At 40.3% G+C, this 12,893-nt stretch overlaps 1 protein-coding gene across 2 annotated transcripts in view; it reads right to left on the bottom strand.

Annotated features, from left to right (window-relative positions):
• Nucleotides 1-3,544, bottom strand: part of ugcg (UDP-glucose ceramide glucosyltransferase) — a 47,824-nt gene extending 44,280 nt beyond the window's left edge. The window contains exon 1 of one of the 2 annotated variants that reach the window (XM_088910190.1): nt 3,338-3,544. In XM_088910190.1, coding sequence (XP_088766316.1) covers nt 3,338-3,435 — 98 coding nt within the window. In that variant the 5' untranslated portion in view covers nt 3,436-3,544. The remainder of the gene's footprint in view (nt 1-3,337) is intronic. The other variant, XM_088910189.1, reaches the window with a different exon arrangement.
• Nucleotides 3,545-12,893: the final 9,349 nt, after the last annotated feature.

The raw sequence follows: 12,893 nt of genomic DNA, 5'->3' as shown, positions 1-12,893 counted from the left end.
CACTTTACTTTTTTTGCTGCCTATGCAAAGCTTATTTGTGTGTACTAAAGGTATTTTGGCACCAAAACTATGGCATTAACGAACACTCACAAAAAAACCCAGCCATTGAGATTTCCATCATTTAGGTGTAAAGGAAGACTATAATTTTGCCTCTAAACACTAAGGATTGCCAGTGATCGCTGGCTTTTGTTTCACATAGTTTGTTTTTTATAAGGATGTCTTGTCTCTTGATGATAAAACAGGTGAATCTTTTCTTTTCTATTACCTCTTGGCCTAAAACATATTTAAAGCAAAGCTGTGCAAAAGGCTGTCTAATGTAAAAAGCATTTAAACTTCAGTTTTCAGCTACACTTTGCGTGTAGAGTAAGCCAAAAGTCTTTAATTTGCCAAGACCAATATAAATAATCTGAGAAGCCAACAAAGTTACTAATGTTCTGAACAACCATAGTCTTCCAGCTTTCGGTCCAAGCAAGATCCCGGACGCTTCAATTTTTCTGACTGTTAATTTAGTTCTGCGCATCTACCTTTCGTCAATTTATTTTATAGCTCCGGGATCCTGACAGAATGTGAACCTTTTAAAACCGCCAATTGAAAACTACATTGCGAAAACACTAAATATGACTGATTTAGCAAATAATACAAAGGTCTGGGTCAATATTGTTCTTGAATTGGAAAGACGGACTCCCAACACTTGGGTCAGTGTGAACTGGACACCCTGGCATAAGTGCCCAATGACAAGGGAGGACGACAAAGTAGCAAAAGGTGGGAGGAAGGCCTAAAAGTCCGGGGCAGTTAGAGACAGACAAAAAGTTGCATTCAAGAGCCCATTTAAAGCCAGTCCAAAATTCCTCCCACTCAGAAACTAATCAGGTAGCCCGGCTGTCGCTGCATTGCAAGAGACATAGAAGCCTAGCAAAAGCATGAGAGGCGATGAGTTCCTCCCACGCGAGAAACGGCTCTAACTCTACCATGGCTGGAGTAAAGATTCGGGTGCCTTACATTTCAGGATTGCATAAAAACGGGTCGCTGTGAATTACCTTACAATGACACAGGAGTGGTTACGTTGTGGTCGCTTTTAATCCAGTGAGTTAAGAAAAAAGAAGAAATTAAGTCACGGAAATCAGATCAGCGTCATTCTGCATGCCCTTTTACTTTTCCAAATACTTCAGCACAGCATGAAATTTAGGCTCTCCTCATCTGAAACGGCAATTCGGATGTACATTACGAGGGGCTTCATTTCAAGACGGTGATGCTTATAATGCAGTATGCAGCAGCTAATGCATCATAAGTGCTCAGATATCACGTTTCACTGGGGCTGTTTGAAATGAACAGTCCAGCCTTGCAATGCAGTCCACCTACTTGCAAACAGCAGCTAAAAAAGGAAACCTCCAATTCATATACTGTATTTATGTTCTGCTTGCCAAGCACTTGGAGAAAGGGACTTGACAGAATTCACTCCCAACCTATAACTACTAGGGAAGAGGCCAACTGCACCTTGTGAAAAAGAAAGCAGACTACTTACTGCTAAAAAGTGACAGGAAAGAATTTGTTTTGAGGGTACACCAGAGGGGGAAAAAATGCATAATTTTCCTGTGTCTTCAAAATGTTTCTTTGAACTCTGTGGTAGATGCACAAACCTCCACATATGAAGACACTAAGAACTAACTGGATTCTGCCTGTGTGGAAAAAGTTTCAGAGTAATTGGTAGTGTACCGAATAGAAACAAAATGATCAGCAGAGTATCCTTTCAAAGCAAACAGCCACGACATTTACCGAGCACTCTACACGTCTCAAGAAAACATGTCAAGTGCACTGTTTCTCAGGCAAAAACAGGTTGAGCAAAGACTATCAAAACGAGTCACGTCCTCAGAAAATTTCAAAACCTTCGTGAGGGGGTTGGGGGAGTGAAAGTCACACACATTTTTACTCCTTTAACGGAAAAATTTTCTTATTGTTTTTAATTTCAACACAGTGCGATAGCTCTTAGATTACAGCAAGACAGTGGGTAGTGGAATTCCTGGAGATCAGCTGGGCTCACATGACACTGTCATGAGTAAAAGCCTAAGAGCTGATTAACGTCAGAATCAAAAGACAGGAACGGCAAAATAAACCAGCCTACAGCTAGACTACTACTTTGACGAATAGCTTAAATGTTCCGATGACATAAATGAAAACATGTTGGTAATCTATAATGACGCATTGAGTTGTCAGACCAGAAATTGCTTGGGGTGGCTGCTGTACGTATGGAAATAAAATAGAGAATATGAAAATTTAATTCCCGTAATTATACAGACTTCCGATATTTCTATTTTTCAGTTAAGCACTCAGGTCGCCTCGACTCAATCGGTACCGGAACACTTTATCAGCTTTATCAATGACATTTCACAGCCGGATTAAGCAAACGACCTTATAAATCCTTCAAGGACGCTTTTCCCCCGCCAAAAAAAAAAATCACTGAGTATTTCGCTGGGAATCTAACCAGTTAATTAGAAAACTCTCTAATATTCATCTTCATCTGGGTGGCGTGTTCTCAGGGAAACCCGGCTATGGAGCACATCCGCTTGCTTTACCCTCTATAGGTGAATGAGAATATGTAATCACAGTAGAACCAGATCTTAATTATATTTGTCAAAGCTAATGAATAAAAAGCAACAGACTAGCACCATTCTGATGTTTTCACCAATCGCGGTGTTTAGCTTTACTGCCCGAGGTGTTAGCACACCTCTCCGTGCACAGAAGCGACGGTGCAAGTCTGACAGGCACCTGATTTGCACGGCGATGGGACTGGACAGCCCGTGCTGTCCGGTTTCCTGGTTACACTGAAGCCCGAGCGCAGAAACACCGCAGGCTCGGCGCTATGGCACCGGTCCATTGTTCAAACGCATTTCGTAAACAAGCCAAAACGCACGTTTGCCTGTTCCGCCACGATCAGCCTTCACGGTTTTACCAACTACCAGAAGCCGAAGCCCTGCGAGACAGGGGCTCTTTATCACAAAGCGAGCTGCCACAAATTGAGGGGACCCAAGCTCCCCCTGACCCTGCCGTGCCCCGCTTCCTTCCCCACTTAAACGTCAGCTGTTCTGTAAGATACATGAGGTCTCTTTCATTCTCGCCATGAATAATCAATAAAGCGAAATGCCCAAACCCTGAGGACCTACTACCAGTTTGGCGGCTAAGAGTACAGACAGGCCTTTGTCAGGCGGTCTGAAGTCAAAAGATTTGCGGCGCACTCGAGCCTATAACACTTGAACACCGGAGGTGGCAAAAAAAAAACACATCAACACACCCACAGTCAAGTACTGGAAAATATATATATATAAAAAAGGGCCTGGCTTACACATAGATGATGGACATGAAATGCATGAGCCACAGAACGACGAAAAGGATGAATCCGAAGATAGCGAGTCCCTGCAGGGCCAGATCCAGCAGTGCCATGTCTGTACTTAATGAACTCAAGTCCCGGCTAAGGTACTTGCTAGCGCAGCACTGAAGCGACTGAATAAGAGAAACCTTGGCTCCGCCGACACTGCGGGGAGCTAACGCAGAGCACGGGGCGTGCCCAGCCGTGGGGGGAAGGCCTATGCTGCTTACGTTTGAACTGAACCCAGTTAACGCTTTAAAGGGTGTGGTCTCGGAGGCTGTCAGGAGACTGGATCTGAGAGGAGAGCGATCTATCGCCCCCTTACGAGTAAAATTGTGTTGCTTTTGTGCTGCCCTTGCATGTGCTTGCTGCGGGTGGGGGAGAGACGAACTTAATAAAACTAAATGTAACAGAAATCCTGTAACTGGATGGGAACACCCTACCCTACCGTGCAGTTGAAGCTGACACCCAAAACTAAGACTGTTCCGTTGAAAGGGTTAACTTTTAGCAGACGTATTCTGATTAATGTAAAACGTAACATTACTTGAAAAACGTCAAAGTAATTATTTAGGGCTTATTTTATTAACCTGAGTGGTCAATAAATTTAGAAGAGATGAGATTGTCACATAAGTACATTTTAATGAGCAGTGTTTCTTACACTTTGTTACCTGGTGTGTAACACTTGTAGCTAGTTCCACGTTTTTGTAAGCTATCACTGGAGTTTCACACGACATCTATTCAGGTATCACTCTTTACTACTGAATGTTAGGACGAATGTGTTAGATAAAATGTTTTCTGTGAGTGCTCATGAATATAGAAGTTGGCCATTAATTTAAACTTAGTCTAATACACGTACTTGTGAGCCATAAGAACATACTAAAAGTTGTTAATTATAATAACCTTTGCTAATAAAGGCCCTTCAACCCATTTAGTCTATTTGTTTTCAAATATCTACTAGGAACTAACCTGGAATATAATGTTTATTAAACTACACTGACACTTTTATCCAAAATGACATATCTAGGGCTTGGTGGTGGAGCAGTTGGCCTTGCTGATTTGCAGTGCTGGGGCCCTGGGTTCAATTCCTGCGCTGCTACCTGTGTGGAGTTTGTATGTTCTCCCTGTGTTTGCAAGGGGTTTCCTCTGGGTGCTCTGGTTTCTTTCCACAGTCCAAAAACATACTGGTGAAATTCTATGAAATTGGCCCTGGCACTGTGAATGTGTCTGTGTCGGTGCTCTACCATGGACTGGCATCTCATCCAGGGTGTATCCTGCCTGGTGCCCTCTGCTTGAGGGATAGGCTCAGACTCTGCTCCCCTGAGCCTTTCTTCTATAAAACAGTTAGAAAATGGATGGATTATATGCAGAAACTGGGGAATTTTACCGAAGCTGGCTGAGTGAAGTACCTTATTCAAGTGGACAATGACAGTGCCTCACCCACGATTTGTCCACAGAACCATCCTGTCACAAGTCCCACGCCCTAATCACAACTCCAGTGCTTGTTTTCTGCAAGCATTGCTTGTATTGTACTGACAGGAATGTTGCAGTTACAGTTCATGTTCTTAATGGAATTGTAAGCATTATGTCAGTAAGCACATTAAGCAAGCTGTGAGATTTCGTGGCACCTACAGTGAAATACCTTACCCAGCACATTAAAAAGTCATAAATGATCATTGTATTTTAATGCAGAATGTCCTTCGTGTTTGGCATGTATTCTTGGTAAAAAGCTGCATGTCAAGGAATAATGACATTCTTTATACCATGACCTCAATAAAATTGAATCTTCCTCTGTGTGCAGTTGGCAGCTCCTGGAGCACACGTCACCTATGCTAAATTCCACAGTTTTACATATGATTGGATGCCAAAACAGTAGCAGAGGTTAAAGTTTGTGAATATGACTGTGTTTGATTTTATTTAGAAGTACAGTGGAAATATTAACTGCATTGTCAGGCAATATGTTTATCCAAAAACAAAAACATACTGGTAAGTTAATAGGCTTCTGGGAAAATTGGCCCTGGATTGTGTGTGTATATCTGTGTCTGCATTGTGATGAACTGCTGTCCCATTAACACTGTATCCTGTCTTGTGCCCATTGCTTGCTGGGATAGGCTCCAGCCCCCACTCCCCAACCCTGAATCCGAAGAAGCGGTTTGAAAATGAATGAATGCAAGAAGGTAAATGAAGGAAAATAACGCACCATGGGTGTGGTGCATTAAATTGTACATCAGACATTTCTCCTATGGATATTTTCCTCTACAGTTTACATTTTTGTGCTCTGTATTTTTTAAATGTCCGCTTACTGCAGTGACAATCTGATGCAATGACACACAAGCACTTATCTCCAAGAGTCATTTAAGAACAGAAAACTGTTCATTCTTATTGCAATACTTGACAATAGAATCAGGAAGGAACAGGGCTCTGAGCTGTATTTGACAATTTGTGTATCGTTTTGTGGGGAAGCAATTAAAAATGAAAATAGTATGTTAGAATATATAGTTAGAAGTAAAGCATTTAGTCAACAATGTATTATTTTATTATTGATCATAATTGCACAATGTCTAGGAAAACATCTTCTAGAATATTATGCACAACTTTCATCACAACATTGCAAAAATTAAAATTGCTGCTCTTTGAACAGTTCAAAGAAGAGTGATCAGATACATTCCTAGGCATAAAGGAATGTCAGTGACAGACTGAAAGAAACACATCTTTTTAATCATGAAAAGAGAGGTGTGTGATATGTCATTTGCCATCCGCTTTATACCATACGGTGTCACAGGAAGCCAGAGCTTATGAGCACAAGGTGAGCACAAGGCAGGGCACACCCTGAACATGGCACCAGTCCATCGCAGTGCATCGCAGTGCAAGCCAATCGTACATGGGGACAATTTGGAGGCCACTACAGTACACTATACCAGGGCATTAGGACCCACACAGACCACAGGGTGGGCACCCTCCACTGGTCCCACTAACACCACTCCCCACAGCAACCATAGGAGGTCCCATCCAGGAACTGACCAGGTTCAACCCTGCTGAGCTTCAGTGGGTAGCCAGTTGAGAGCTGCAGGGTGATATATCTGCTGGCTGGTGTATGACATGACCTGATTAAAGTATTTTAAATCCCAAAATGGGTTTGTTCAGAATCAACACAGAAATGGTAATCACATAACACAAGTGGAAACTACGAAGAAATGTATGTTTTTACCCAAAGGGTTTGTGGGATACTGTAAGATATTACTCTGAGCTTTTTTTGAGAAAAGATAAGATAAAGATAACAAGACCCTTTGATCAGATAGCTATGACAACTGGGTAACCCCCTCTCATTTCTTATGTTCGTAATAATAAATAGTACAGTGTTATCTTATTAGAAAAAAATACTGTAAATTAACTGAAACATTACTTGAGAACAAGCTCTTTATTCTCACCGTGACCAAAGTGTGGGCAAATGTCCCTCCCATAATAGAATGAATTAGATGTGCCTACTTGCCCATTCAGTGCCCACGAGGAAAACCATTTCCTATGAATTTAAGATTTTGTGACATGGTCTCAACAGAAAATCTTATTATTCATTTCTCATCGTGTTCTTTTTTATGTTATATTTGCAAACACAAAAGCATGCAGTTCTTGTGAAAATACCTGGACAGCACAAATGAAGATAAGCCATTATAAGACACAGAGTACAGCATTTACCTTCATGGTTTTAAATTAAATGGCATTGCAAGTAAAGATTTCACTCTTTAGAAAGAAGGCTTTATTCACAAAGGTCTCATATAAGTACCTTCATCCAAAATAGCAAGGAATACACTGAACAGCCCATCATGGAGGATGAAACCCAGACACATATTAAGATCGATAAACATAAAGCTCACAGGAGCAAAATGGCTTACAAGGGTTGTCAAAACAGACTGGAAGGAAAGGAAGTCCCAGAAGACTAGTAAAGAGCTACAGTGATTCCCATCTGAAAACAAAATTCCAGGACTAAAGTATTCTATGAGTTTATCTTCACAAATGAGCAGAGTATCGTGTACAGTATGAAGGCAGATATCAGCACGAAGAACATCACCAAATAAGACAAGGCATGTGAGGCGTATTGGATGAAAATCTCAATATCAGCAAGTTAACCAGCTAAAGTTATCAGAATTAATTACTGTTAGCTGACTACCCGGCCTATTCCTCCTTACCATGAGCTGAAGCAGGTCGATGGGCGAGTTCAAATATCGAGGTAGCGTTTTCACTGAGCATGGAAAAAGTTTGATTTAAAATACAATTTAGGCTCAGAGTACAATTTAGGGTCAGCTGGTAACCTACCTGTAGTCTGTTACCAGCGAAAGACATGGACTCTGAGAATGAACCGTCGAAGAAAAATAACAAGGTGCAAATTGAGGCGTCTTCCAAAAGTCAGTCCACAGTGTGTAGAGATGGAAGTCGACATGAAACTGAATGGGGTTGACATCTGTCATGGTGTGGGATCTGGCCTTACAGAATTCTCCTGTGGCTGGGGAGTGGTGTTATGGGGCTATGAAGAAGAGGGAAAACTAAAGTGCCTTAGCATCACACACTAAGGACACTGTTATCAAACAGGATTTCTCACTAATATTTGAATGTGAGCTGTTTTCAGACTTCCACGCGAATGTAAAAATGTCAGCATATGAGAGGAGGCCATTTGGCCTCTCTAGCTTATTTTGTTTTTAGTAGCCAAAAGACAGATATTTCCTGAAAGAAATAATATAGGCTCTCTGCTTGGAGTAGCTTGTTCCCTACTCCCACAACCCTTGGTATAAAAAGTGCCTTGTTTCTCAGTTTGAATACGTTCCTTTTCTTTTTTTTTGATTCACCCCCTACCAGTTTCCATTTGTGTGTCTTCCATCATGTTCTGTTTATCTTCCCCAATGTTGAAACCTTAAACGTGTGTAGGCCTGTTGGTCACCACTCTGCTATTGTAAGAATTTCCTGTTTCTTTAGCTTTGAATGACATTAAAGGAAGTTACTTTATGTACTTCAGTTACTCTGATGACAGTGCTGTGCATCAGAAGATTGCAAGAGCCAAGGATTTTTCACAACTTCATCCCTAAATTAAATTCCACACACTGAGCTTTCTTACTGGGTGAAAATTTAAATTAAATCCAAGTGTGAAGCTTTCCTGATTTCTAAAGTAGTTTTAATTAGCTACACGTCTCTCTCTCTCTCTCTCTCTCTCTCTCTCTCAGAAAACACAAATTCAAATTGTTATCAAAGCACCAAACTGTCTAATTAACCAATGTACAGTATCTAAAGCACTTTTTGGTCAGAATTTCACAAATTTTATCAGACAGTTACTAAACCTGTTGAATTTTAATCTCACTTTTTTTGTTCAGACAACTCCTAAGCACTGTTCTCAAGTAATAAACTAAGTGGGTTTTGAAGAAACATGGTTTGTTTAATATTAATTTACATTTCACTCATACAACTGTCTATTGTGTATTTCTGTTTAAACAGAAATTTGATGGGTTTTGTATTTACATTTTCTTAATGTAAGAATTTTACATTATTTTCTTAAAACTCCAGCCTCAAACATTTAAATGAATAGAATGTGTACCTTTCTCTGAATACAATGCAGAACCATATAGGTGGTAAGGAATAATTTTGCATTCTGAATAACTACAAGTCAATATTTTTATTAAAAATCTTACTCCAGCTTGCTGGGCCAGGCTTTAGCTCCCCTGCAACCATATATTGGATAAAGTGGTTGGAAAATGGATGGATTTCAGTCCTTTCAAGAGGCACCACACAAATACCTCAGAAGAACAGAAGTAATTCAAACAGAAGAATCTCTCAAACAAAATCAGTCCTTGACATTTGCAGATAACTTATGACTACTATTTTCTACAAATCCCTGCCTGTGTTTTTTTATGACCTGTGTTTGGTACAAAAATACCATGATCGCACATGTTTTCAGGTTGCATCTTCAATACCCTATATTATTTCCTTATTTTGTTTTGAAAAAAAGTTAGGTGTCTTTTGCGTTCACGTTCAATTTCAAAACTGTGCATATCTGGCAGTATTACTGTTTAAAAATCTACATTTGTCCTAGTGCGTATATGGGTAATGTAACATATTTGAACGTAATGTTACGCTGAAGGAAGCTGCAATTGTGTTATTGCAGCTTGCGATGGTGCAAGCGTGCGCGTTTCATTATTTTTGCTTCTTCCATTCTCAGTACAGGGAATCAGTGATGCACATACTGTACGTCTTTTAAAATTTAGAATAGTCAGCTATTTGTTATGTGCCCACCCAGTTTGAATTTGGCACATTGTATCTTTACAACTAAGCTCACAGCTGCAAGCGCTGCATCTACAGTACGAGTGAGAAAACGAGTGAAGGTCCGGTAAACTCAGGAGATTTTCCACCCTCTGGGGACGTTGGCGCGAAGGTTACAAAGGTGGACAAAAGTGGTCAAAACAAATTGTATCGAATCGCTATGTATATATTTTATAAAAAATGATTGCACAAGTTGTTTAGGAGCTTTCAATTTACAGAGATTACTTCTCCAATATTCAGCCTCATATATAAAATATATTAGTTGATGTAACCCGTTCATTAAAACAAATTTAGAAATTCGACATAACCTCTCTATTAGCCCTAATAACAAAATGCTTTTTTTTACATTAATTTGACATGTATTTTTGTCAAGGAGGTTTTACAAGGTGTTTTGTGTTACTGTAGTATCAGATAAACTGTATTTTACCCAAAGAGTTTACATTGCCATATTCATAATTAAAAAGTCGGTACATTTCAGCTACAGTACATATACAGGAATAATTCAGATTTCCATGATTGTTCTGGAGAGAACTTCAGCACCCATGCTTATCTTTCTGTTACACAATAAAAGGGAAAATTACACAGACCCACATTTTATTTTCATCTGAGATTGTATGTTAAGATGCCTTCTTTGAAGATGACTCTCAATATGGGGAGAAAAAACATAAAATTAGCATAGCTAAGAAAATATTCAAGCTTAATATGAAAACACCCAAAGGCCTAAAGTGCCTCATATAGTTAAAACTGTTATATTTATATACAGGAATTCATTAAATCGACATTATGAAAAGATGATCTGGGGTTTATATGTATTGCAAATAATGTATTTTAAAATATTAAACATATTCATTTGAGAAGCACAACTGCTACTGCAGACAACCACTTCCATCACTATTTGTAAAGTACAAACCAAATATTCTCAGTTTATTATTTGTATCGAGGACAAGAAAACCCCCTCTGTGGCAATTTATTTTACCAGGTGCCCCATAATTCAGTTGTGCTTTAATCTAGAGTGAAGGGTTTTTGTAATGTTTTCATTAATGTTATCCAGTCAAGCATGACCATGTTTTTGGATTGAATCATTACTGACCCAAATATGTCTCAGCTGGCTTTAGAAACAGGACCTGAAATGACAGAAGGGAGAACCCCAGAGAAATGTCCTTTCACTGGGTAAACATAGGCAAGGTAATCTAACGTACAATAGTGAAAATATGAAAAAGAAAAGGTTTTGGGGTTGTGTGGCAGGCAGCACAGTGATGCAGTGGTTTGCAATGCTGTTTTGCAGTGCTGGGGCCCTGGGTTCAGTTCCTAAGGTGCTATCTGTATGGAGTTTCCTCCCACCGTCCAAACACATACTGGTAGGTTAATTGGCTTCTGGGAAACATGGCCCTGGTGTGAGCATGTGTGTGTCTGTGTGTGCTCTGCGCTGGACTGGCATCCCATCCAGGGTGTATCCTGCCTTGCGCCCTTTGTTGGCTGGGATAGGCTCCAATTCCACCTATGGATGGTTGGTTTGGGGTTGTCAGTGTACAGTATCACAGTATAGAACACAGTATAGAAGCCTGCCACTGTGTTGGGGATGAGCCTTGACCCCATGGAGGTGGTGGCTGAGAGGAGAATGCTGACCAAGCTCACAGCCATCATGAACAACACCTCTCATCTGCTTCATGGGACTGTTACTAGGCAGCGGAGCACTTTTAGCAACAGACTGCTCCAGCTATGGTGTTCAAGGGAACGTTTCCGCAGGTCTTTCCTCCCGGCGGCTGTCAGGGTGTATAACGCTGCCCTAGACTAGGACTGTTAGCCCTTCATTTGCTCGTCTATGGACAGCATGTTTGCTCCATTGTACTTTTTAGACAATCAGTCTGTATAAACCTATGCACATTTTGCACATATTTTATTGTTTTTACAGTGACTATGATCATCACATTTTGCACACACCTATGTATTTATTTATTTTTTATTTATTTATTTTTATTTATTTTGTTGTCTTTTGTTTCATAACTATTCTGATGTCTGTTTTTGCTTGTCTTGGGCTGGACTGCTGTAACACATCAATTTCCCTATGGGATTAATAAAGTATTATCTATCTATCTACTGATTTGTTCTGGATTAACCTGTCTGTTTAATAGTTTGGTTTCAGATTCTAAACATGTTTTTAGGACATAGCATCCGCAGCTATTTCATATCAAATTTAACATGGTCAGTGCATTCAATACAGAGCAGTACTGAGTTATTTCAAATAAAAAAAAATGTTGCAATCAAATCTTGACTGGATTGACTGTGAATGACAAACAATGCAGCTCATTTCCTGGGAACCTTCAAGAAACAGCTGGGTTTGATCAATAATTCAGCTGCAACCAAATGAGCATGTTGGCTAAAATAGCTTCCTTCCTCTCATTTGTAACATTCTTCTACTCTAAACTGGATTTTAAAAATTGCAGCGAATTTCTGAGACAAGACTTACAGAAATGTGCGCAGAATGGCTTTGAAGAAAGCCAAGCTGCCCAACCAAAGAGGCAAAGGAAGCTAATTAAGGGAGGACTTCCGCTCTTTTAATAGCTTGTTTTGTGTCTGCTTCTATAGAGGCCACATACTGAGCTTATGCTCTTTTATATGCTTAGATCAATATCAATTTTGTATTTTTCTAGATGTGTGAGTGTGGGAGGAAACGACAAATTCTTCAACATAATGTTTCTAATCCCATTGCACGGGTTGTACACACTCTACACTAATAATAATAGCTTACACTAATATACAGTAGCACTTTTTTCTGGACACTCCACTCAAAGCACTTTGCAGGTAATAGGGATCCCCTCCACCACCACCAATGTGCAGCCCCACCTGGATGATGAGACGGCAGCCACAGTGCTCCAGAACGCTCATCACACACCAGCTATCAGTGGTGAGGAGAGCAGTAATGAAGCCAATTCATTATTAGGAGGCCATGATTGGTAAGGGCCAATGAGAAATTTGGGCAGGATGCCGGGGTAACATCCCTACTCTTTTTGAGAAATGCATTGGGGATTTTTAATGACCACAGAGACTCAGGACCTCAGTTTAACATCTCATCCAAAGGACGGCAACTTTTTACAGTATAGTGTCCCTGTCATTATACTGGGGCATTAGGACCCACACAGACTATCCCCTGCTGGCCCCACTAACACCTCTTCCAGCAGCAACCTTAGTTTTTCCCAGGAGGTCTGCCCTCCAGGTACTGAACAGGTTTACACCT

Source organism: Atractosteus spatula, chromosome 3 (assembly GCF_055471065.1).
Source record: "Atractosteus spatula isolate fAtrSpa1 chromosome 3, fAtrSpa1.hap1, whole genome shotgun sequence".
NCBI lineage: Eukaryota > Metazoa > Chordata > Actinopteri > Semionotiformes > Lepisosteidae > Atractosteus > Atractosteus spatula.
The sequence above is the reverse complement of the archived record's forward strand: the minus strand, read 5'-3'. Positions and strand labels throughout refer to the sequence as shown.